Here is a 25,937-nt window from a genome sequence, read left to right on the forward strand (position 1 = left end):
TGGTTAGTCTTGGTGCATTATGTTTTAATAATTAATTTTGTGTTATTTTGAAGGAAATCATGTCATTTCATTCAGGACGAGCTGGAGTTATGCACACAGGCCATTGCACTGTCCCTAAAGTTGGGGGGCCTCGAGGTAGGGTGACCTCTGGAACCAGAATGCCTCACCAGAGCTACCAATCTCCAAATTTTCAACCTCCCCACCCGCAGCAGCCCCCGCCATTCTTCCCCTATGAGCAGCAGGTCGCCCCTCCAGCACTGCCTCCGCCGCCCCTGCCCCCTCTGCCTCCCCCTCCTCGGTTTCCAAACCCTCCGGGCACGGCTTACGCTCCTCCTAGCTTCATGCCCTACCCTCCCAGCGTTCCCCAGGCCAGCGATGTGGATACGCGCCAGAACGCCATCCAGGATCACTCTCCGCACCCACGGGCTCCTTTTCCCAGCCCGCCGGTGCGCCAGGGCTTCCCTGGGTTGCCGTGTTTTACCCAAGTGCCTCCTTTGCCAAATGCAGCAACCGTGGTCCCGGGAGCACCTGATAGGCAAGCTGGATTCCACCACATGATACCATCACTGCCAACACAGCCCCCTCCACCCCTCGTTCCGCCCCAGCAGATGGGTTATCAGACTCCGTACCCAATGGGCTACTCACAGCACTACCCACCTCAGCAGTATGCAGGCAGCTATCCTCCGACTTCCAGCCCCAGCGGCTATCAGCAGGGCCCCGCGGCCACGGTCTATCCGCAGACCCCTGGCCCCCACCCTCCCGACCACTTTCACCACAAGCAGCCCTACCCTGCCAAAAAGTCATCCGGCAGCCGGCACTCGCCCGAGCGAAGCCGTCACCACGAGCATCACCGCCGGGGCCATGGCGACAGAAGCCACAGCGACAGGCGCAGGTCCTCGTCTCGGGGGGAGCACAGGACGAGGAGCCCGGAGCGGCGGAGGGTGGAGAGCAGTCACCGCAGATCCAGTCGCGAACGGGGACGATCTCCACCTCGACACAGGAACCGTGATCACAGCAGGTTAGGACTGGGAACTGGACTTTTGTTTTAAAAGAAGCTGCTTCTGCAATGCTGGAAATCGTCGGTGAAATTTGGCTGCTGTACTTTTTACATTGCAACAATCTCCCAAACGTCATTGGTTCTAAAACAATTTGGGATGTGATAGGGTGTTTGCTGATTATTAGTCGCCCCATGCAGTTAATTAGCTAGTTTCAGAATGAGGTTAAAACTACGATAACAGCATTTTGAAAAAGCTCCTTTGTAGTCAAGGTCTTACAAATCTTGGTCTTGGTTGCCATGGTAACATAGCGGTTAGCGCAATGCTATCATGGTTCAAGGGTGTTCCAGAGTTCAATTCCGGTGCCGTCTGTAGGTTTGCACGTTCTCCCCATGCACTGCGTGGATTTCCTCTGGGTGCTCCAGTTTCCTCCCACACTCCAAAGATGTACTGGTTATTTGGTTAATTGGTTGTTAAGAATTTTCCTGTGATTAGGCAAGGGTTAAATAGGTGGGTTGTTAGGCGCTGCAGCTCGTTGGACCGGAAAGGCCTGATCTGCGCTGGATCTCGAAGCAAAATAAAATAAACAAGGAAACTGGCTTAAAAAACAAAAATTAATTAATATATGTACTGAAAAATGGATTATTATTAAACTCGGATTATATAATTCACAGTTTGTAGTATTTGGAGTAGGTTAGGTAATTTATATGTGCAAACTAACACTTAAGAGGTACGTCTTTTCATACCATTTTTGAAACCCATTACTGTACTCCTTTCAGCTATAATTTACTAAGGATGTCCTTGAGATGGTGTCAGATGCTAAGATGCTAAAATCCATATTCCTTAAACATGACTAATCTGTTGACACTTTATTGCGTTACATAGGGAGGTAGGGCAGCCTTTTGATAATATTTACCAGAATGTCTATTTTCTCTTCCTTTTTCAGTTTTGTGTACTGAGATTTTTCACAAAAAAATTGAAGACCTTGGCATTGGATTTTAACCTGATTAAGAGCCTTGTGTTGCAGTTTATTCTGTATGCTCACGGGCAGGGCGCATGGACTTGTTCGTTTGTGGCATCAGAAGGCTTGAAAATATATGCAGCCTCAAAGATGGAGCCATGACTAGAAAGCCTAATCACGATCAAAGTACTTCAGACAAATACTTAGTTCAAATGGCCCACTTTGTGTTTAACTTTAGAATGTATGAAGTTTTGAAAGGGTAACAGATTAATTGAATTTCAAATTGATCTGACCTTGAGCAATGGATGTCGGCATTCTGCATGCTTGGAAGGACATCACAGCTAAGTGTATTCCTGCACTTGGCCCATGCTGACACCAGAGGTTGAGGTTCAAGTTAATTTAGGTTTGATGCTTGCTTGCTGCAAAAGCTGAGTGTCTTTTACGGATCATGTGCTTGATATGTTGGGACTGTGTTTGGATTTTCAGTTAGGAATTCCAAAAAGCTATTGACAACTGAGAAAGAGTGTAATTTTGGAGAATATTTGTGGGTATTAGGAAATTCATTTTAAACTGTTATTATTTTTATTATGATGTGTTATGAAGAGTGGATACCCCTCTGTGACATTAGTCCCACTTAACTTTAAGGTGAAATAAATATAATGATTAGGTTCAAGAACAGCCATTACCCTAACCCATTACTCACCAAAATTCCAAACTGACTGTGTGACCTACAGCCTCATTTACAACTCCTGTTTATAGTTTTTTATTTGCACATTTTGTCTTCTTTTACATGTTGGTTGTTTATCTGTCTATGTCTTAGAGTCCTAGAAAAGTACAGCACAGAAATAGGCCCTTCAGCCTATCTAGTCCATGCTGAAACCATTTAAGCTGTCTACTCCCATCAGCCTGCACTGAGACCATAACCCTCCATACCACTATCATCCGTTAACCTATCCAAACTTAGCTTAAACGTTGAAATCGAGCTTGCTTGCACGACTTGTACTGACAGCCTGTTCCACACTCCCAGGACCCTGAGCAAAGAAATTTCCCCTTATGCTTCCCTTAAACTTTTTACCTTTCACCCTTAACCCATGACCTCTGGTTGTAGTCCCACACAACCTCAATGGAAAAAGCCTGCTTGCACTTACCCTATCTATACCCCTCATAATTTTGTATACCTCTTTCAAATCTCTCCTCTCAATGTTTTACTTTCGAAGGAATAAAATTCCAATCTGTTCAATCTTTCCTTATAACTCAAGTCCTCTTGACCCAGCAACATCCTTGAAATTTTTCTCTGTAGTCTCTCAACCTTGTTTACATATTTCCTGTACGTAGGTGGCCAAAACTGCGCATGATACTCCAAATTGGGCCTCACAAACATCTTATACAACTTCAACATGCCATCCCATCTCCTGGACTCAATATTTTGATTTATGAAAGCCAATGTGCCAGTAGCTCTCTTTATGACCCTATCTACTTGTGACACCACATTCAACGAATTATGGGCCTGTATTCCCACATCCCTTTTTGTTGTACCACACTCCTCAGTGTCTTACTGTTCACTGTGTAAGACTGACCCTGGTTGGTCCTCCTGAAGTGCAAAACCCCACACTTGTCTGCGTTAAATTCCATCTGCCATTTTTCTAGCTGGTCCAGATCTCCCTGCAGCCATGGTAGCCTTCCTCACTGTCCACTACACCCCTCAGTCTTGTTATCAGCAAATTTGCTGATCCACTTAACCACATTATCATCCAGATTGTTGATACAGGTGACAAACAACAATGGGTCTTGATTAAGAGTCTCGGCCCGAAATGTCGGCTGAACTCTTTCCCATTGTTGCTGCCTGGCCTGCTGAGTTCCTCCAGCATTTTGTGTGTGTGGCTTGGATTTCCAGCATCTGCAGGTTTTCCCTTGTTTGTGATTGGACCCAGTGTTGATTGCTGAGGTCACAGGTATGCTATTTTTGTAAATTCTATTGTACTTCTTTATTTTTCCTCTAAATGCTTGTAAGAACATGAATCCCATGGTAGTTATGGATATATATAATACGTGATAATAAATTTACTTTGAACTACTTTGTGTTTCTCAGGGAGAGACATAAACATCGTGATATCTACCGGTCTCCTTCCTATGAAAGGCAGCACAGGAGGGATCGGAAAAGGACACACAGGTAAGATTTTCTTATCTCTTCAATTCTTTCACAGACGTTTTTGATATTGTTTAATTATATTGTCATCATCAGCCAAGCCCTTGCCTCCCATGGCCAAAAGGCAAACCTTGCTGTCCATCTGCCATAAGATGCTTCTCAATAAACAGTTCACAGTTTTCTTTTTAAATGGCTTGACATTTTTTTTTGGGAACTCACCTATGAATCCCTTTGTGGTGTACTTTTGGTAAAGGTGCCTTTACCACCTTCCTGTCCATAAACTCTATCTGTACTTCCTCAGTAAAGTAGCCGGCATAACAAAAGATCCCACCCATCCTGGACAATCACTCTTCTCCTCTCTTCCATCGGGCAGAAGGCACAAAAGTTAGAAAGCACATACCACCAGGATCAATGATAGCTGCTACCCTGCTGTTATAAGATTATTAAATTGCCCCCTAGTACAATAAGGTAGACTCTTGACTTTATAATCTACCCTGTTATGATCTTGCATCTTATTGTTTTCCTGCTTTATTCTTTTTCTGTAGCTGTTACACTTTATTCTGCTTCTGTTAATAGTTTACCTTGTTCTACCTTAAGACACCAGGTCATGATTTGATCTTTATGAACAGTATGCAAGACAAGCTTTTCATTGTATCTCAGTACATTGACAATAATAAACCAATTCCAATTCCGATTTCTTTACTGATGTAAGCTGTTTATTCTAAACCTGCGATGGCGCAAGTCTTCTGTTGCCCTGATCTTGATGGCTGTGTGCCTCCGGGTCATGCTGTTGGTTCTGATGTGGTTCAAAGCACTGTTTAGAAGTTAGTTCCGTATAGTTAGGCTGCTGCACCCACAAGCAGGTTTTGACAGCTGTGGAGACCCCGTCCCCAGGCTCAGTATCTGCTAAAAATATGTTTAGTGTTACAACTATGTGTGTCTTTGACGTTCACAAATAATAACACGTAAAAACTATTATAAACATTTAGTTCCGATACTGTTCTGGGAGAACATGGTGGCATTCTTTCACTTATCCTACTCCTTTTCTTGGGAACAGATCTCTCCCAATGAGTTGATCATGGACTGCTATGTTTGTGCCAGGTTTAACACAGAATAGATTTTAAGGTCATGCAATTATCAAAATAAATTATTGCATTATTAATCGTGAAGCTGCAATATTGTCAGCATTGACGGAAAGACTCAGGTCAGTGCGAAATGACAGCGACATCTTAAACTCCATTGCACTAAGCACTGGTGCCTCCCGGGGCTGTGTGCTCGGCCCGCTGCGGACTCTGAGCTACGCTGCCAGTTCCAGCTCAAACCGCACATCGAGTTCACTGATGACACAGCAGTGGTTGGCCTCGTCAGCAAAAACGTTGAGTCAGCACACAGAGAGGAGGTGTGAGAACAACAACTTGAGTCTCTGTGTGGACAAGACAAAAGATGATTGTGGACTTCCAGAAGGAGCAGGTTGACCACTTTGCTGTAGAGAGAGTGAGGAGCATGAGGTTCCTTGGTGTGCACATAACAGAGGATCTAATCTGGACTCCTCACTAGTCAAGAAGGCATAGCAGCGTCTGCAATTTCTGAGGTGATTGAGGCATGCCTTGCTCCCTGTCCCCAGTCTAACAGCTTTTTACAGGAGCACCATCAATATTCTCCTGTCTGGGTGCATCATTGTGTGGTAAGGAACAGACCACAGGTCCCTACAGAAGATCGTATAGGCTGCTGAGAGGACCTCCCGGATCTCACTCCCTCCCATTTGTGACATTTACTGGGAGCATTGTAGATGAAGGGCCCGAAGAATTGTTGAGGATCCCTACCTCCCATCCCATAATCTCTTGGACCCATTACTGTGCGGAAGGAGGTACAGGAGCATCAGGACTGGGACTGCCAGACTGTAACAGTTTCTTCCCTCAAGCTGTGAGACTAATGAATACCCTGCCACCTTCGAGGTCTCGTCACTAGAACAGCGAGCTATACTATTTACTGTTTACTTCTGTAGTGCTCTGTATTCATTTTGAATTATAGTTCATTAATTTATGGTAATATGTTGTTTTATGTGCTTTATGTGGCATTCAGTGGGTGTGCTGTGGTCTGGAGGAACATTGTTTGTTTGTATGTATGTATATTCAGAGGGCAATGAACAGAACCTGAACTTGATTCTTGTTTATTCGTTATAATCTCTTGGGCCATGACCTGATGTTAATGTTATGCTCTTTTGTCTTTAATATTGTGCCAATGGGATATTCATTGTACTTCAGGGGTCCCCAGCCTTTTTTTGCACCGCGGACCAGTTTAATATTGACAATATTCTTGCGGACTGGCCGGGGGGTGGGTGGGGGGGGAGTTGGTGCGTGTTAATCACGACCGGAGTATAGGTGATAAGTCAGCTATAAGTCACTCATAAGTGGCTAATACACTCAATTTTGTTTCTAAAGGGGTTTATCTAACAAATTCAATATTAAACACACAGCGCATATTTTCCTTGCATGAATGTAGTGATAAGTCAATTATAACAGTGGTCCCAAACCTCCGGGCCGCGGACTGATACATTGCCGCAAAGAATGCAGCGGTACAGCGGTGGCCAGAACGCACCCAAAACATCTTTAAGAAAAAAGCTGAAATAAACAAGCTAATTGGTTAGGTGCTGCCCGACACGTAATTAATTAGCTTGTTTATTTCGGCTTTTTTCTTAAAGATGCGCTGGGTGTCTTCTGACTACCGCTGTACCGCTGCGTTCTTCGCAGCCTGGAGGTTGTGGATCTCTGAATTATAAGTCACTTATACGTCAATATCATCATAACAATTTAAGTAACGTTCGGATATTAAACACACAGCGCATATTTTCCTTGTATGAACATATAAAATCATTGCAACACACCAATATCGGTGAATCAGTGGGAGCCCTGGGCTTGTTTTCCTGCAACAAGACCTTCCTATCGGTGGGTGATGGGAGGCAGCAATACTCGAAGGCGGTTCCTTTTGTCCAGTCTATTCCGGAATTTAGTTTTCGTTGCATTCATTGCAGAAAACTCTGCTTCGCAGCGATATGATGTTGGAAATGGAAGCAATTTTTTCAGTGCTTTCGTGGCTATCTCAGGATATTCAGTCTTGACTTTGATCCAGAATGCCGGCAGAGATGTTATGTCAAACATACTTTTCAGCCCAGCGTCATTTGCAAGCTCAAAGAGTTGATCTTCTTCCCGCGCTGACATGGATGATTCACCAGGGACATTCACAAATGGGTCACGGACCCATTCCTTTGCATGTCTTGGGTCATTTGCGTCTTGGGTCACTGATGACCTTGCGTGCGTTAAAGTTCAACAGTGGGCGTGACAGGGAATGAGGAAAGGTGCAGCTGACTCATATCGTTCCATATGGCCAAATCATATCGTTTCCTCGCGACCCGGTAGCACATGCTTTGCGGCCCGGTGGTTGGGGACCACTGTTGTATCTAACTAGTCAATTCTTCTTAATGTTTTAAACTCAAATGGATCACTCTTTGATTATAGAAAGTGAGCCAAGTTTTCAAAATTGACTCTAAACCTACAGGACGTATAGGTAGGGAGCCTAAGATGTTTGCACAGTACTGTAGTGATTTTATGTATTGCACTGTACGGCTACTGCAAAAAAAAACAAATTTCATGACATATGTGAGTGATGATAAACCTGAGTCTCTATGTGGAATGAGAGTGGGAAGGGGGCAGGGAAAGGGAAAGGGAGCAGGAAGCATCAGAGAGACACTCTGTAATGATCAATAAACCAATTGTTTGGAATCAGATGACCCTGCCTGGTGACTTACAGCTGAGTGCACCCTCTTGCCACCCCAGCCATCTGTCCCACACCCCTCCTGCAGCACGTCACCCTCATCATTCCCAACATCCTTTGCTCCTGCGGGATTTACAAACTCACTCTCTGCTCCACGTTGACAAATACAATGGTCTGCACAATTCTTAGGCACCTTAGCTATATATGTGTGCCTAAGACTTTTACACAGTACATGATTACTTGATTAGAAAGCCAAGGTTTTTCGTGTTGCAAGTCTTGAAAACAAATGAGATCATTCTGTTTTTTGTTGAAGCCGCTCAGGTAGTAGAGAAAAGAAACGACTTCATTGGGAGGCTGAGAGAGACCGAAGGTCTGGCCACAGTTCAAATAAGGAGAAATCTCTTCCAGCCACTCGAAGCAAAGAGCCAGAAGAGATCACCTTTGCTGAGAAAATTGAAGAAGAGCGAGAGGATGAGGACCTGTTAAATACAAAGCCGGTTTGGATACGCTGCACTCACTCTGAGAATTACTATTCCAGCGATCCCATGGACCAGGTGGTAAGGCACATGCATTTGTTCTCTGCCCACTCTCTTCCCAACCTTATTTTTATTGCATCACCACATCCTGCTCTCTTTCTCCATATTGTTCATTCCAACTTTCTAAATGCATCTATTCAATTCAGCTCAACCACTCCTGGTAATGCTAATCTCTCTTTGCGTTTCTCCCAGATTCCCTGTTGGATCTGCTGGGGATGGTGACCTCTAGTTTTGAATTGTAGCATATGCAAACAACTTCTGTCTGGCTATCTTGTCAATTCTTAAATTTCAGGTCTCAGCCATTTCTTTTTATAAAGAACAGAAAACAGTTGGTCCAATTTTTATAGTTGAATGTAATTTATCAATTTTGATCAACTACATAAATTTATTTCTATCTTTTTAGTACTTTATTTTTATTATAGAATAAGATAATATTAAAGAATAATACAGTGCACAATGCTGTAAGTGTCTTTCAGTGAAAGTTCTTATCTGGTTAATATGAAATATAATATTAAACACTGTTAGCATAAGCTAAATTAAATAGTTTTTGCATTGGGCTAGCATATGCATGGTGGGCCAAGTGACCATATTCTCTGCTGTATGGTTTGACTATTTTCTTCATGTTTTGAAATGCCATACAGCACATGCAGTTATGACAACTCAGAGTATTCCCAAATCCCATCAATTCTATTAATTAGATTAGATTATGAGAACACTCAGTCCTCTTTTGTTGTCATTTAGAAATGCATACATGCATTAAGAAATGATACAATGTTTCTCCGGAGTGATGTCACAGAAAACAGGACAAACCAAAGACTAACACTGACAGAACCACATAATTATAACATATAGTTACAGCAGTGCAAAGCAATACCATAAGTTGATGAAGAACAAACCATGGGCACGGTAAATAAAGTCTCAAACGTCCCCGAGTCCCTGATAGCAGGCAGCAAAAGGTAGAAGCTCCCTGCCATAAACCTCCAGGCACCATCAACTTGCTGATGCCTTGGAAGCAGCCGACCACAGCCGACACTGAGTCCATCCGTCCGAAAACTTCAAGCCTCCGACCAGCCTCTCCGATACAGCCTCCTGAGCGCCACCCTCTGCCGAGCACCCTCGACCTCACCCCGGCCGCTGAAACACGCAAAGCCGAGGATTTCAGGGCCTTCCGCTCCGGAGATTCCAGTTACCACACACTAGCAGCGGCAGCGAAGCGGACATTTCAGAAGTTTTCCAGATGTTCCTCCGTACTCTCACGTCCGTCTCCATCAAATCAGAATTGTGCATGGTCCCCTACTTGACAGAAAACAGACATCACTACCGAAGCGGCCGAGCACGCTGCCGTCGCGTCACCATCTTCTCCTCCTTTTATTTCCCTGAAACCTGTTCTGTCTCACGTGCCCATTTTAGGTTCCCTACCCAACCCCCCCCCCCACCCCAAGATCCTCCTTCCTGCTTACCAGAGCCATAGGTTATTTACAACAGACAGCTCACAATGAACCAGTACATTTTTGTGCAGTAGAAGGACATGGGATCACCTGGGAGAAATCTATGTGGTCATAGAAAGATTGTGCCATGTCTACATGGCGCCAGAACTTAGGAGGTGGAGAAAATTTAAAGGTTAACAGTTTTGCAAACATTCTTCTGTATATAGCTATGCAGAAAATGTTTCTCATTTGAGGGCGTTGCATTAAAATAAACATTTAATGTTGCAGGGCGACTCTACTGTTGTTGGCACAAGTAAACTACGAAATCTTTATAAAAGGTTTGAAGAGGAACTTGGACAGAGACAGGAAAAGGCTAAAGCTGCTCGACCTGTATGGGAACCCCCAAAAACCAAACTGGATGAAGAGCCAGGTGAGGAAAAATTGATTGTACGTGTAAATGTATAGGCAAGTTCTCAAAAGATGCAAGAGATTTACTTGAATGTTTCCTGAATGTGAGATTAGAGAGAATGGATTGTGTAGTTCTTAGAGCAGAGAAGGCAAAGAAGATTTGAAGATTCAGTTTGAATTGAAGGCAGATAACTTAGGAGGCAATAACAATTTTGTTGTGAGGCAGCTGCCAAAAGGATCTGAAGAAAACTAAGGGAAAGCTTGGAATGCAGTGAGTGGTTGGAGTTGGAATACAGTATTCTATAGGTGGTAAAAGTAGGTTCATTGAGAGCCTTGAAGGAGTTGAATTTGTAGGAGAAATAAATGCAGGATTATAGAGGATATAAGAATATTACAAACATTGTAATATGGAGGATGTTACAAACAAATCAGTGGTGATGGGCTGCTTCTTGCTGTTATTATGTTCTTCAATGGTTCAGTGAGTTTTCTAGTAAGTGGATTAACTGTAGGCATCCAGGGCCATTCCCTCATTTTAAAGCAAAATATCCTGGCTGCTGCAAATCCAAAATAAAACATAATTAATTAGTTCTTACTATATTCCTAGAACCTTTGATGAGTACTTCCTAATGCTATGATTTGTTGCTAATCAAACTTCGAAGTAAGTTTATTATCAAAGTACATATATGTAACCATATCTAACCCTGTGGACATACTCAACAAATCCATGCTAGAATAACAACCATAATAGAATCAAATGAAAGACTGCTTCAAATTGGGCGTTCAGCCATTGTGCAAGAGACAACAAACCGTGCAAATACAAAAATAAAGAAATAATAAATAAATTGTCAGTAAATATGGACTACATGAGATAAAGATTCATGAAAGTGAGTCCATAGGTTGTGGGAACATGTCAATGATGGGGCGAGTGAAGTTATCCCTTTTGGTTCAAGAGCCTGATGGTTGATGGGTAATAACTGTTCCTGAAGCTATTGGTGTGGCACCTGAGGCTCCTGTATCTTTTCTCTGATGGCAGCAGTGAGAAGAGAGCATGCCCTGGGTGGTGGACGTCCCTGCTGATGGATGCTGTTTTCCTGTGACAACACTTCTTGAAGATGTGCTCAGTGGCGAGGAGTTTTCTACCTGTGATGGCTGGGCTGTATCCACTACTTTTTGTAGGATTTTCTGTTAAAGGGCATTGGTGTTCCCATACCAGGCTGTGATGCAGCCAGTCAATATACTGTCTACTACACATCTGTAGAAGTTTGTGGAAGATTTAGATGTCATGCAGAATCTTCGCAAACTCCTAAGGAAGTAGAGGTGCTGCCGTGCTTTCATTGTAATTGCACTTACGACAGCACGTTAATATCATGGTCTCATTCAGATTTATAGTAATTCAGATTACTATAAGGGCAACAACATGGAAATGGGGAGGAGGAAGGCATTTTGTGGCGATAGCCCATTTTTGAGGAGTAAGGGCAAGTCAGACTTATATCCCAAAGGAATAACGGTCATAGCACAGTTGGATGTGTTCCCCTGGCAACATTCTAGGACAATATAGTATTTTTTTAAAAAGCTTATGTGTAGTAACGAGATCCATATAATTTATTGCTCAGTGTAAAAGAACACGTATTAACTAGCTCACTAGGATATGGGCATCTGATATAAATCTCAACAGAACTGATGATTCTCCTTACTATGTGTTTGCATCTGGTGTGGACTAAGTTATTGAGATTGTTGAAAAGCAAAATGCTGCAGATGTTGGAAAATTTGAAATAAAAGAAATGGCTGGGGATACTCAGCAAGACAGCATCTGTTTCTCCAGAACACTGTCTGATCTGCTGAGTAGCTATTAACATTTTATTAGGATTGTTACTATGAATTGGCCATACTGTCATATAATGAGATCCGTGGTAGAAGATCTTGGTCATTTCTATCTGTTTCAAGTTGCTCATCGTGACCTCTTCACAGACAGTGGGAGTGCCATAACCTCGTAATGGCAGGAATTTTCTGAGCCATGCAATGTTTTTCCTTTATCCTCAGTCTGTTTTATCTGCTGTGGGACGTGTAGTTATAGAAGCTGATGCCTGTACCTACTTTTATCTCCATCTATTCTGGACCAGCTTAGAGGAGAGTCTAATAACCAAACCATTGTACACAACTAAACTTGTCCTTTGTCATAACCTGTGTCTCAGTTTAAATATTCTCATTTCTGTAATAATGAAATATTGCCAACCTTCTTTGGTTTAAAAGAGGACAGGCTCTGCCTATCTGTTGCATCTGTTGGATTGCCAACAGCACTTTTGGTGCTTGTGGGAGCTTCCTGCCAGACTTTACAATCTGAAACTGTGACTGGGTTTTAAAGGTTCATCATTGTTTATGATGTACCTGGGGGGAAAAAGCATAGAAGTTGCTGTGGACACACACACCTTTTCATTTCTGTATTCGGAGAAACGTATTGTATTTCTCCATCACCCTAGTGATCTATTATTAATTATAATGTTAATTTGATTTCTGTTACTCAGAGGACAGCTCCAGTGACTCGGGCTGTGATTCGGATGATGACAGCAGTGGAAGCAGTACATGCAGCTCAGATTCCGAGATTATTGATGTCATTGAAGAAATCAAACGTCGAAAGGCACACCCTGACCGACTACATGAGGAGCTGTGGTACAATGATCCAGGCCAGGTTTGTCAGCTAATATTACAGTGCACAGCTGACGTGGATATGCGTTGACAATGACCTCTTTCCATGCAATAGATGTCTATAAATCTGTGAGAAAGAACCCTCTCTCAATGAAATTTTTTTCTTGGATTTAGGATTGTTTTTCATGTGTCATGAATTTTCTGCAAAAATTAAACCAGGTGGCTGAATAAGACGAAAATGAGGGAAAGATTCAGCAAGTCAGTCAGCGTCTGTGGAGAGAGAAAGAGAATAAGTCAGGTTGATGACTTTTCATCAGAACATATCAAAAAATACTGATTTTTTTCCAGATGATATTTATGGTTTCAATAATTTTCCAATTTTTTTCCCCAATAATTTTCTCTAAGAAAAGAATTCTAATTGGCTCATGCTGGGTGTAACATGCCTTGACTGGGCCAGATTTGTAGGGTTATATTTCCAGGCTTTTATTGAGTTGTACTGAGGGGTATGCTGACAAATTAGCAACCTGTGACTGGTATGCTTAACTCAGAAATAATGGTTTTACATTATTTTTGAAAAATTCAAGACATTGTTAATTTTACTAGGTGGGAAAAACTGTTGGTAGAAATCTGCCTCCTTCCACTTTATTTTCTTTGCATGGATTCTACTGGCTCACTGGGTAGTGAGCTTGCCTTTCAGAGGAGTTCCTCATGTCTCTTTTTTCAGATGGCTTGAACAGAAATGTCTAGTTTGCCATTCCTTGATACTGAGCAGATACTACATTGTCTAGACTGCTACTTATCAGATGAGAATTTAAAATATGGCCCTGTCTGCCTTCTCAGTTGGACATAAACAGCTTATTGAAATGAGTTGCACCCCATTCCATTTGGGAACTAGAAATGTTGAGCTTTATGAGCCGTTGTCTGTATTCTGTGATTAAAGGAAAACCTCATTAGAATCTTTGATTGCCTTATTAACGTTAAACCAGGATTATTTTATCCTGGTCACATGGGTGTAGATTTTTTTTTATCTTCTTTGTGTGCACAGTAACTTCATGTACCTCTCAGTGTCCGGTCTCTTTGCTTTACTCTGATATTCACTGTTGCACAGAGTTCAGGGAGACTATTCCAAAGATTTAAAGAGCATTTAGTATCAAACAATGTGTAAATTATACAACCTTGAGATTTGTTTGCTTACAGGCAGTCGCAAAGCAAGGAAGCCGAAAGAACCCAATTTAGAAAAAAAAAGTAAGACCAACCTCCAGTGGGCACAGAGAAAGAGAACAAAAAGACAAATCGTGCAAACAACAGAAGCGAGCAACAAAAGCAGCATTCTGAACCAAATTGAGTCCTTAGGTTCGAATCCCTGCAGTAGGCCCAAAGCAACATCCATTTCAACACACACTTAACTTCCTGAAGTTTAATCCATAACCTATGAGCAGGAACTCTCTCGTCCCTGAGAGTTGCCTCAAAAACATCCAAACTCTTAAAAACTTGGTGTTTTGCCTCAGTCTCTCCTTGTTTGTCCTCGAAATCATTTTGTTTTTGTGGGAATGAGATCACCACTACTCAGACTTGCTTCACAGGAGTACTTAATATAAGAGTTGGGACATCATGTTGCAGTTGTACGTACAAGATGTCAGCGAGGCGACACTTTGGAGTAATGTTTGCAGTTATGGTAACAACTGATGTGGTAGTGATAGAAAGAGTGCGATAGAGATGCCCGGAGATGTTCCCTGGAATGTAGAGGTTTGGTTACAAGGAGAGATTGGATATGCTAGGGTTGTTTTCACTGGAGCACAGGATGCTGAGGGGTAACCTTATAGATGTTTATAAAATCGTCTGGGCATAGATGGTAACAGACTTTTTCCTGGGTTAATAAGTCTAAGGTTATGATTATACAGGGGTGGTAATGGGGACAAGCTCCCATTGCCTATTAAATGTTCCCAATGGCGTGCCCCTCAAATAGCCTCTGACAACCAAATACAGCTCCTGGCCTTCACAAATGGCTTAGCTACTAAGCCCGGCAGAACCGTTTCTACTGACAGGAGAAGGGGCAAAGGCGGGTTACTGGCACCTTAAAACCAGTTGCTTTTGGGCAAATGGGGCTCATCATCTGTGGTTGGCGACTCGTCTAGGGGAAGGAAACTGATTACAAACCTCCGCTGCCTTGCGGCTATACCCACTCATGGGGAAGGCTTTGGGAGTAAACCCCGAGGGGAAAAATTGGGAGCTGGAGTCCCTAAGGCAGTCCTGCGTTGACTTCAACGCTGACTGGCAACTCCTGCGACACTGCTGGTACCAAATTGTATCGGTCTCTGCCATTCCTTTGAGTTCATCAGATATGTAGAGAGGGGGAGCTTGCTAAAAAGGTGACAACTTGCTCTCTGTATCGGACTGCCCAGGCTTGTGTATCTAGACAGCCAGGGTCCATGGTCAACCTTCACCGACTCACTCACTCAAGTGAGTCTAAAACTAGAGGTTTAAAATGAGAGGGGAAATGTTTACAGGAGATCTGAAGGGCAAGTTTTTCCACACAAAGGGTGGTGGTTATGTGGAACAAGTTGCCAGAGATGGGCTAGAGTCTAACACAATCACAACATTTTAAAAAGCATTTGAGCAGGTGCATGGATAGCAAAGGAATAGAGGGTTATGGACCACATAAAGGAAAATGGCTTTAACAGATTGATATCTTGTTTGGCATGGACAATTCAGGCTGAAGAGCCTGTTTCAGAACTGTATGATAATGACTGTAGTGGTTCAAAGAGGACAAGAGTTCAAAGATGAGTGTTAAATGTTGGCTTTGCATGTGATTCCCATATCCCAAAACAAATACCTTGGGCGCTATTGGTAATTGGAGATAACGTTCCTCAGGGTTTCCAAAGTTGATTTTTATTTAGTTTCTGCTTGTTTGTTTCACAGATGAATGATGGTCCATTATGTAAATGTAGTGCCAAGGCTAAGCGAACTGGGATCAGACATAGCATTTACCCTGGTGAAGAGGTAAGACTGGTTTGCCTTCCCTAATTTAATGGACCTTTGTGCCTTGATCATTATGGAAGCTTTGCTGCCTGTAAATTTAACTTTATTCTAATCATAGGCGTGCTTATGTTGTGTGCTTGTTTAATAGCATCTTTTAGTTTCCTGATGCCTGGAATAATTCTTTGAAATAAGAATTGGAAGTACCTGTGAGAGACGCCACCTCATCCAAAAGATCCCATCCCTGTCAGTGTGGTGCTACACTATAGCTCAACCTAGGTTTCCATGCAACTTTTTCTTGCCTGAAACTTGAACTCCCAACTTTCTGATTCAAAGGGCAAGAGTGCTACTGACTGCTGGCCCCGAGGGAAAAAGTTAACACCTGGAACCAGAGACCTTGAGATGTGTTATATTTGTATTTCATTACAAAGTGGAAAGAGGCTATTTGATCTACAAGGCTATTTGATCTCACACTTTCAGAACATTCCCAACAGTCCTTTTCCCCACTGACCTCCTGTAATCTTTCTTTTTCTTCACATGTTCATCAACTCCCCTGGTTCTCCTACCATCTGCCCATAACAGGGCAGTAGGCTAACTAATCCAGCGTCACATCCATGAAAACATAGAAGAAGACTGGAGCACCAATGGGGCGGGGGGTGGTTGGTGGAAGATCCCAAACTAGGGACAGTGTCCCCGGTCAGAAAGGACCCCAGGTTCCTGGAGCATTGCAGCAGTAACCCTCACGTCTGTGCCCCTTTGCCACACGTGTACATTTTTGATGGATCATTAAGCCTGTCCGTATTCGAGAGGTGAGAAGCGTCAATGTTGCTGAGTTTGGGTTTACCTTCATTGTAAAAGGGACTTACTTGCACCAAATCTGATTTAAAAAATAAGAACTTGATAACAGAAATCTGCTCACAACTGCAGTCCATTAAAGGCCAAGAGGATAAGAAAATAAGTAATTGTGCTGTGCTCTTTTTCTGCAATGGTAATAAACTTTGGAATGCTTCTTTGCAGGCAATTGAAGCGTGTCGTCCCATGACGAATAATGCAGGAAGATTATTCCACTATCGAATTACAGTTTCTCCGCCTACTAACTTCTTGGTAATTGTATTGTCAGCCTTATAAGAAAATTAGTAAGAACTCTTCAATGGTATCCTCTGAATATCTTACCTTTAACCTTAATTTTCTTCTTTTAGACTGACAGACCAACTGTAATAGAGTATGATGATCATGAGTACATCTTTGAAGGATTTTCCCTCTTTTCTCACGCTCCTCTTAATAATGTGAGTACTGCAGTTGAACGTTATCAGCCATTCCATTACACTGACTGCATTCTCCTCATAAAGGTGGTATAGGACCGATCAGATCGTATTGATCCCAAGGCATAAGTGTCACAAAATATGTCATCCAAAAGATTTTCCACTCAGTATGCAGTGATTTGTGATGTGCAATGCATTATCTGAAACAGCAGATTTAATAGGAATGTTCAGAACGAAATTGGATAAGAGCTTGGAGAATAGATTTTGCAGGGTAGTGGAAAAAAGCAGGGTGAGTGGACTGATGCAAAATCAACCGTAATCAATAGGGTGGGTGTGGAATCTGCCGCCTTTTGCTTTCTGTTGTTTTTGATTTTAAAATCACATTTCTCAATTGATCCCAAGTAAAGGATCAAGCATCCCATTTCATGCTGAAGTTTTATATGTTGGGGTGATCTGTGCATGTTAATCATTTGGCTTTCCAACCCCTGAATATTGATACAGGTTGAGCAACCCTTAGCCGGAGTGCTTTGGGGCAGGAAATTGTTTTGGATTTTGGAGTATTTGCATCTATATAATGAGATACCTTGGAGATGGGACCCAAGTCTAAAGACAAAATCCATTTTGATTACATATACAGAGTATGTATAGCTGGTGTGACGCTCACAGTGAACGGTCTGCAGTCAGAGCTGAGTCCTCCGCAGACTGTCAGAGTTGAATGACTGCCCCCGACCATATCTAGTACCGGGTTCCAGCGCTATAGTTGTCTTCATATCTACCATCAATTGCAAATGGCTGCCTGTTCCACAGCAACTATGATGGGAGGAGGGGGGGCTAGTTTGGAGTTTTAATAATCTTGTGCATGAAACAATTACCTTCAGTTTTCGGTTCATAGTGATAGATTGCTGCTTGTTTCCCGATCAGCATACTGTTATGCGCCAGATGTTCACCCTGATGCTGATGAACCCACTCTTTCAATACACGATTGAGATCTTCATTTTTAATTTTTGCAGTGTTTTTTAAATTTTTCGGTAAACTTTCTTATGTGAGGTCACTTCTCAGAAATGTCTGTGGTGCGCGGAGGCCTGCGCATCGCCTGGGAACCTTCCTAGTGCTTTGTGGAATTTTAACATTTGTCCTGTCTTGTCAGTGCTAAAATTTTGGAGGTTTTTAGATTTTGGAAGTTTGGATGAGGGGTACTTAACTTGTATTTGTGCCTGAAGTCCTTATTTGATGTGGATGATGGTGGGGAGGGGTGGATCAGGGATGGGAAAAGTTTGTGGGCAGAGAATTCCAGACACTTCTACCCCCTTCAGTCTGACCTCATCCTCCGACTCAACCCCACTGTTTAATTTCTTTTAACAAAACAAATAGTTTTTTCATAGTTTAGATTCTTCTGTATTATAAATAATTTGCATTTTCTCACAACAGCATCCTAAAATAGCAGAGCTCATTCGTTGAGGGAACACGTTTTGTTTCTTCTGCACCTGGGCATGTTAAATAATAAACTCTCGCTTTTTAGGCAGAATATACCCTAGCCGGTTCCACAAAGAAAATGTTATTGATCTTCAAAATCAGGTTTATTATCACTGATGTATGTTGTGAAATTTATTGTTTTAGTTAAAGCAGTACATCGCAAGACATAAAAATTACTATGTTACAATAAAAAAGAACTGATAGTGCAAAAGAGGAATAGTGAGGTATGATCGGAAATCTGATGGCAGATGGGAAGAAGTTGTTCCTAAACTGTTCAGTGTCTATCTGCAGGCTGCTGTGCCTCCTTCTTGACGCAGTAATGAGACGAGGGCATATCCTGGAAGGTGAGGGTCCTTAATAGGGTTGCCTACTGTCCCGTATTAGCCGGGACATCCCCTATATTGGGCTAAATTAGTTTGTCCCATATGGGACCGCCCTTGTCCCGTATTTCCCCCGCTGAGGTAGAGCATTCCTATGAAACGGTATGTAAGCCAAAATGGCGTAAAGCGAAGAAGCAATTACCATTAATTTATATGGGTAAAATTTTTGAGTGTTCCCAGACCCAAAAAATAACCTACCGAATCATACCAAATAACACATAAAACCTGAAATAACACTAACATATAGTAAAAGCAGAATCGGGAAGATTAAGCCAAAGGCGATTTGTAGAAAAAATCGCCACGTACACACATGCACCCACAGGTGCCCGCGCAAGGCCTCATGGTAGTCTTTCTCGGGGTAAACACAAGTGTCCCTTATTTGACTGCTACTTTTGTCCCTTATTTGGGAGTGAGATAGTTGGCCCCCCTAGTCCTTAATAATGGTTGCCGCCTTCTTGAGGCATTGCATTTCGAAGATGTTGTTGATGGTGGGCAAAACTTGTGCTCATGATAGGGCTGGTGGAGCTGGCTGAATCTACAGGCATCTGCAGCCACTTTTAATCCTGTGCACTGGAGCCTCGATGCGAGTCAGAATGCTCTCCACTGTACATCTGTAGAAACTCCCTGGGGTCTTTGCTGACATAGCAAATCTCTTCAAACTCCTACTGAGTTATGGCTGAAGGCGTACCTTCATGATTATTTCAATATGTTGGCTCTAAGGCAGGTGTTGACGCCTAGGAACTTGAAGCTGTTCACCGTTTCCATTGCTGACCTCTCAGTAAGGACTGGTCCATGTGCTGTCCATTCCTAAAGTCCATAATACGTTCCTTGGTCTTGCTGATGTTGAGTGGAAGGTTGCTGTTTTGCCACCACCAGCCGCTGTATCTCACTCCTGCACTCCTTGCTGCCAACCGAAATTTAGCCAACAAAATGGCGTCGTTGGCAGATTTATATATGGCGTTTGAACTGTGCCTAGCCACACAATTATCAGTGTAGAGAGTGGAACAGTGCAGGCATGCATCCTTGAAGTACCCCTGTGATTGTCAGCGAGGAGGAAATACTACTACAGGTTGACCTTCACTAATCCGGCACCATTGGGACCTGAGGAGTGCCGGATTAGTGAAAATGCTGAATTACAGAAGGATCACATTAGTGATCCATCATTGTTGGTGGGTGGCGAAGTAGTTAAGGCGTTGGTCTAGTGATCTGAAGGTCGCTAGTTCGAGCCTAAGCTGAGGCAGCATGTTGTGTCCTTGAACAAGGCACTTAACCATACATTGCTCTGCGACGACACCAGTGCCAAGCTGTACCAGCCCTAGTGCCCTTCCCTTGGACAACATCAGTGGCGTGGGGAGGAGAGACTTGCAGCATGGGCAATTGCTGGTCTTCCATCCAACTTTGCCCAGGCCTGTGCCCTGGAAACCTTCCAAGGCGCAAATCCATGGTCTCACGAGACTAACGGATGCCTATACATTAAGCAGTAGCTAACCTTCACTAATCCGGAACCATTGGGACCTGAGGAGTGCTGTATTAGTGAAAATGCCGAATTACGGAAAGATCACATTAAACATAATCAGTGCTGGATCATCGAAGGAACCGGATTACAGATGGTCGGATTAGTGAAGGTCGACTGTACCGATCTGCATTGACTGTGGTCTCTCGATGGGGGTGTCAAGGATCTAGTTCAAATGGCTGTTTATTATCAGAGAATGTATACAATATACAACCTGAAATACTTAGTCTTTGTAGACTTTCACAACAAACAGGAACACCCCAAAAGAATGAACAACAGAAAAATGTTAGAACCCCAAAGCTGCCTCTCCCCTCCCCACCTGCCCGTTTCAGCAGAAAGCGTCAGTGCCCACCACCCACCGAGCAACAGCAAAGCACGCAAAGAGGGACCAGGATCTGCAGGCAACAAAATCTATTGTTTACCCAGCAGTTCGACATACCACAGGCTCTCTGCCTCCGTCATTAACAAGGCACAGGGAGGTATCACCCACTTTCACAGCGAAAGGGGAGGCTGACTGTTGCTGTTATGACATTACAATCTACTGCAGTGCTTTTCCACACAGCCGCCGCAGCGAAATCCTGATGTTCCATCTCCAGCGACGCCTCAGTCGGCAACACCGGCCTGGAATCGGTCATCCACGGGGCCGCACCCCGGAGGCACCATCTTCAAGTCAGTTCACTTTATTTTCCATGAGGAACTCCGAAGCCGAGCCTAGGGAATATCGGAAAACGGTTAGCCGACGAGCTCTAGGAACAGGAACTCATCCACCATAAAAAAAAACGCAGTCTGAGTGGCACTTGCAGGTCAGGACCAGTTGCAGAGAAAGGTACAAACGCCCAGGTTTGAAGCTCATTGATTAGTACTGAGGGCATGATAGTGTTGAATGCCAAGCTGTAATTAATAAACAGCAGCCTGACATAGGTGGTCCAAGTTGTGGTAAGCAAATTGCAGTGGGTCCAGGTCCTTGCATCAGAGAGGAGTTAATTCTAGCATTGACTAACCTCTGAATGCACTTTATAGTAGTTGTGAATGTTACCACATACTAGATAAAAAATGTGATTTCTAACTGAATGTGTATTGATATTAATTTTGCAGATTCCTTTATGTAAAGTCATACGTTTCAATATCGATTACACTATTCATTTCATAGAAGAAATGATGCCAGAGGTAAGCACGGATTTTATTTCTGTTAAATACCTAATGGTCAAAAGATCTATATTCGTTAATGGTACTCCCATTTAATTCATAAGAATTGGGTACTGTTGGCAAATATAACTGTCCTTTAGAATTTGGTGGTGATGGTGAAAGAAGGGGGTTTGGCTGATGTTTGTAAAGCACTAAGTTCCATCATTGATCCTGAGATAATGAGACTGAAATGGCATCGTACCAAGCATCTTATTGTTGCAATCACAATAAGTTGATGAGGTGGATGGCAGGCCATACAAGTAAGTTAATTTGTCCCGGATGGTGTTTGGGCTTAATTTGTCTCCTTTCAGTTGAACCCATTAAAAGAGGTGTATAGTGTTCCGTGAAACTGGTGCCGTGTGTCTTGGAAATGGTGGTAAATATTTGATGACATAGTTAATCAACGCAAGGCAGCCTTTCCCCTTGCACCGTAGTGTGGCAACGTGGCATTTTCCGCCATTGTCTGTAAGGAGCTTGTCCATTGTTCCCAGTCCAGAGACGGACTGGTTGGTATGTTAATTGGTCATTGTAAATAGTCCTGTGATTAGTCCAGGGTTAAATTGGGGGTTGCATGGCAGCACAGCTCAGAGGGCCAGAGGGGCCTATTCCGCACTGTATCTCAATAAATAATTAAAAATTAATTACTGCTGCAGTATTCCTGCGGGTGGCCTCATTAACTGACTGATTGTTAGTGATCTCCTGTAGATATTTATGCTGGTGGGATTTGACACTCGTAATGCTACTGAATGTCATGGGGATATGGTTAAGCAAATGTTTTGAAGATAGTCATTGCCATGTTTGATTCGAGTGAAATGTTTATAATGGTACATAAGGTCAGGATGAAAAACTTAAAACAGTGATTGGATAATGTCCTCGTTAGTGGGCTCGTCCTGCTTCAAGTCCTACAAAAATTTACATAGGATTAAGAATTGCAGATTCAGTTATATTAGTTCTTAACACATGTTTTGGTTTCTGCAATTAAAATGCAATATTTTCATTTCATGTAAAGAATTAGTGGGGAACAATACGTATCTCAAACACAAGAGGATGTAGTCTTCTGGTGATTTGTAAAGGATTAAGGGAAAGTTGATGATTTCTTTCTTCGCCATTCAAAGAGAGATGGGATCTGGAGTTAATTGTGGAAAGAGGAAGCACCATCACAGTTTAAGTAGTAGTGGGGTGAGCACTGGAGGAAAATAACCTGTGGGGGAAGTGTAAACCAGGAAGGATTAGCCTAAGTAGCTCTTGGTCTGTCTGTCTGAAGATTTGAATTTGATATGCTTGTTCCTGTACTTACTGCTTTGTGTTGTAGTTCAATGTATTCTCATGAATGAATAAAAGTGTAGGTTTCTGATTTCATAAAAGTTTTTAAAGTTTTACTTTATTGGCCTTTCAAAGACTTAAGATTTTGTTTTTTGTTTTGATTACAGAATTTCTGTGTGAAAGGATTGGAAATGTTTTCCTCATTCTTGTACAAAGATATTTTGGAGCTGTACGACTGGAATATTGTTGGTAATGCGAAATATAATTATCTTTAATTTTCAGAAAAATCAGTTATTTTGCACAGTATATTTGCATTAACTTTTGGCACACATACTTGCTCATATTGGTGATTTTGTTTTGGCACATGTTCAGAAGAATGGTCCTTTGTATCATTCTCACCCAGGGCACTCTCATGTAGCTACTTGCATCTCCTCTAGTCAGTCACTTGTGTGTTCCAGTTTCTCTCCAGAAGCCTGAGCATAAAGTTGTAGGTTGACATTTCAATGCAGTATCGCAGGAGTACTGCATGATTGTAAGATGCTGCTTTTGACTGAGACATCAAGCCAAGAGCTCCTTGGTGTTCTTAGGTAGACTATTCAGGAAAACATCAGGGGAGTTATCCCTGGCTCGCTACCAATACTACTCTTGGGCTACGTCCACACTAGACCGGATAATTTTGAAAACGCCAGTTTCGAGTAAAAACGACAGGCGTCCACACTACGTGTTTTTCAAAATATCTCTGTCCACACCAAAACAGATACTTCGGCGAATATACTCCTACTGGGCATATGCAGACACATCTACAGAAAACAAGCAAAGAGGAAACAGTATAATATTTACATTTCCGCGGCGGCGTTGTGCTGTTTCCATAGAATAAAACTAGAGTACCAACAACAACAGCGAAAGGAAGTTTTCAACAATGTCTTCGAGGAATGCAAAGAAAACCTCCACTGGAAAAATCAGCCCGGACTTCTTCGTTTAGACAGACAATGAAGTTGAGCTGTTTCTGCAAGTTACGAACGACTACAAAGTCAGCAAAGCAGTGGAGAACGTGGAGATGTTTAACTCCAAACAAACTATTAACGTAGACAATAAAGTAAACAACACACGCATGAAGCCGTCCTCTACCCAAGATCAACAAGAGAGTGGAATCTTCTGCCACCAGACCTGCGCAATATTTCTGACATTAATATTTTTAAAGATAGACTCAATCAAATCAATTTAGGGGATCTAGTCAAAAAAGCTCACTTTACAATTTAACTCTCACGCTGTTCACACCGACTGTGCGTTATAACAGCCGTCTGGCAGTGCTTGCGCAGTACCAAGCAGAAGCAGAAAAAGCATTGTTGTCGTGGTGTCGTCATGACAACATTTTAAAATCTCTCCGTTTACCCCGTCCACACTACGATGCGAAACAATCGTTTTCAAATTTACACACTCTGGAGAGTGTTTTCGAAAATCTCCGTTTTCGGGGGATGAAAACGCCGTTTCACCGTGGACGGAAGGTCAAAACGAAGAGAAATAGCTTTGTTTTCAAAATTATCCAGCATAGAGTGGACGTAGCCTTGATTTTCTGGTCTTTCACACACTATTGTCCTTGCTGGATTAGAGCATTAGCCACATTTCAAAAGTATACTAATTGGTTGTTAATCAGACCTGTACTGTGCTGTACATTTGGGGAAGCCCTGAAATAGCTTCTGTGGGATATCGTACCAGTGCAGAGCTTTTGTTATTCCACCATCCTGGCGTGTGCTTTTGTGTCCCATTGACTGAACCATACCTTTTCCTTGGATGTGATATGGTTAGAACGGCAGAGGTTCTCCTCGGCTGTGTAGACTTTTAATATTGGGCAGAAATGTGAAGCTACACCTATTGAGAAGAACAGTCAGGTTGGATTTCATTTGTGTGGGAATGAGAAAGTTATGGACAGGAGGGTGTAGTTAATGAAAAGAAGCCTTAAGTATAAAAGGATTTAATTGGGTTTTGTAGAAATTCTGGGTGAAAAAAGTCTGTCTTGCAGCACTTTCTTCTGCATCGGAAAATAGCTAACTTTAAATGGCCTGGGAAACAGTATTGACATACAGTTGCAAGAAAAAGTCTGTGAACCCTTTGCAATTACCTGGTTTTCTGCATTAATTAAACATAAAATGTGGTCTGATCTTCATCTAAATCACAATTATAGATAAACACAATCTGCCTAAACTAATAACATGTAAATAATTGTACTTTCCATGTCTTTATTGAACACATTGCCTAATCATTCACAGTCCAGGCTGGAAAAAGTATGTAAACCCTTGTATTTAAAAACTGGTAGAACCTCCTTTAGCAGCAAAACCTCCACCAAAAGTTTCCTGTAGCTGCTGATCAGACTTGCACAACAATGAGGCGGAATTTTAGACCACTCCTCCATTCAAAACTGTTTCAGTTCGTCATAATTTCTGGGATACATGAACAGCCCTCTTTGGGTCATGCCACAGCGTCTCATTTGGGTTAAGGTCTGGACTGTGACTTGGCCATTCCAAAACACGGATGATCTTCTTTTTAAACTATTTTGTTGTTGATTTACTCCTGCGTTTCGGATCATTGTCGTATTTCATCATCCAACTTCTATTAAGCTTTAGGTGTTGGACTGCTACCCTGACATTCTCCTGTAAAATATCTTGATACAATTTTGAATTCGTTGTTCCCTCAATGAATGCAAGTTGTCCAGGCCCTGAGGCTGCAAACCAGCTCCAAACCATGATGCTCCATCCACCATGCTTCACAGTTGGGATGAGGTTTAGGGGTTGGTGTGCAGTTTCCTTTTCCCTCCAAACATAGTGATGTACCTTTCTGCCAGAACAATCAACCTTTGTCTCATCTGTCCACAAAACATTGTCCCAGCAGCATTGAGGAACATCCAGGTGGTCCTTTGGAAACTTGAGACGTGCAGTAGTTCTTCTTAGAGAGCAGTGGTTTCCTCTGTGGTGTCCTTCCATGAACACTGTTCTTGTTCAGA

The 25,937-nt window shown here is 42.5% G+C and overlaps 1 protein-coding gene across 2 annotated transcripts in view; it reads left to right on the forward strand.

Annotated features, from left to right (window-relative positions):
* drosha (drosha ribonuclease III) overlaps positions 1–25,937 on the forward strand; it is a 164,247-nt gene that overhangs the window by 2,509 nt on the left and 135,801 nt on the right. For both annotated transcript variants that reach the window (XM_072283348.1, XM_072283349.1), the window contains exons 2-11: positions 54–1,018; positions 4,046–4,126; positions 8,187–8,430; positions 10,125–10,266; positions 12,767–12,930; positions 15,807–15,887; positions 16,881–16,967; positions 17,063–17,149; positions 21,587–21,658; positions 23,107–23,188. In XM_072283348.1, coding sequence (XP_072139449.1) covers positions 60–1,018; positions 4,046–4,126; positions 8,187–8,430; positions 10,125–10,266; positions 12,767–12,930; positions 15,807–15,887; positions 16,881–16,967; positions 17,063–17,149; positions 21,587–21,658; positions 23,107–23,188 — 1,999 coding nt within the window. In that variant the 5' untranslated portion in view covers positions 54–59. The remainder of the gene's footprint in view (positions 1–53; positions 1,019–4,045; positions 4,127–8,186; positions 8,431–10,124; positions 10,267–12,766; positions 12,931–15,806; positions 15,888–16,880; positions 16,968–17,062; positions 17,150–21,586; positions 21,659–23,106; positions 23,189–25,937) is intronic.

This window comes from Mobula birostris, chromosome 19 (genome assembly GCF_030028105.1).
Source record: "Mobula birostris isolate sMobBir1 chromosome 19, sMobBir1.hap1, whole genome shotgun sequence".
Lineage (NCBI taxonomy): Eukaryota > Metazoa > Chordata > Chondrichthyes > Myliobatiformes > Myliobatidae > Mobula > Mobula birostris.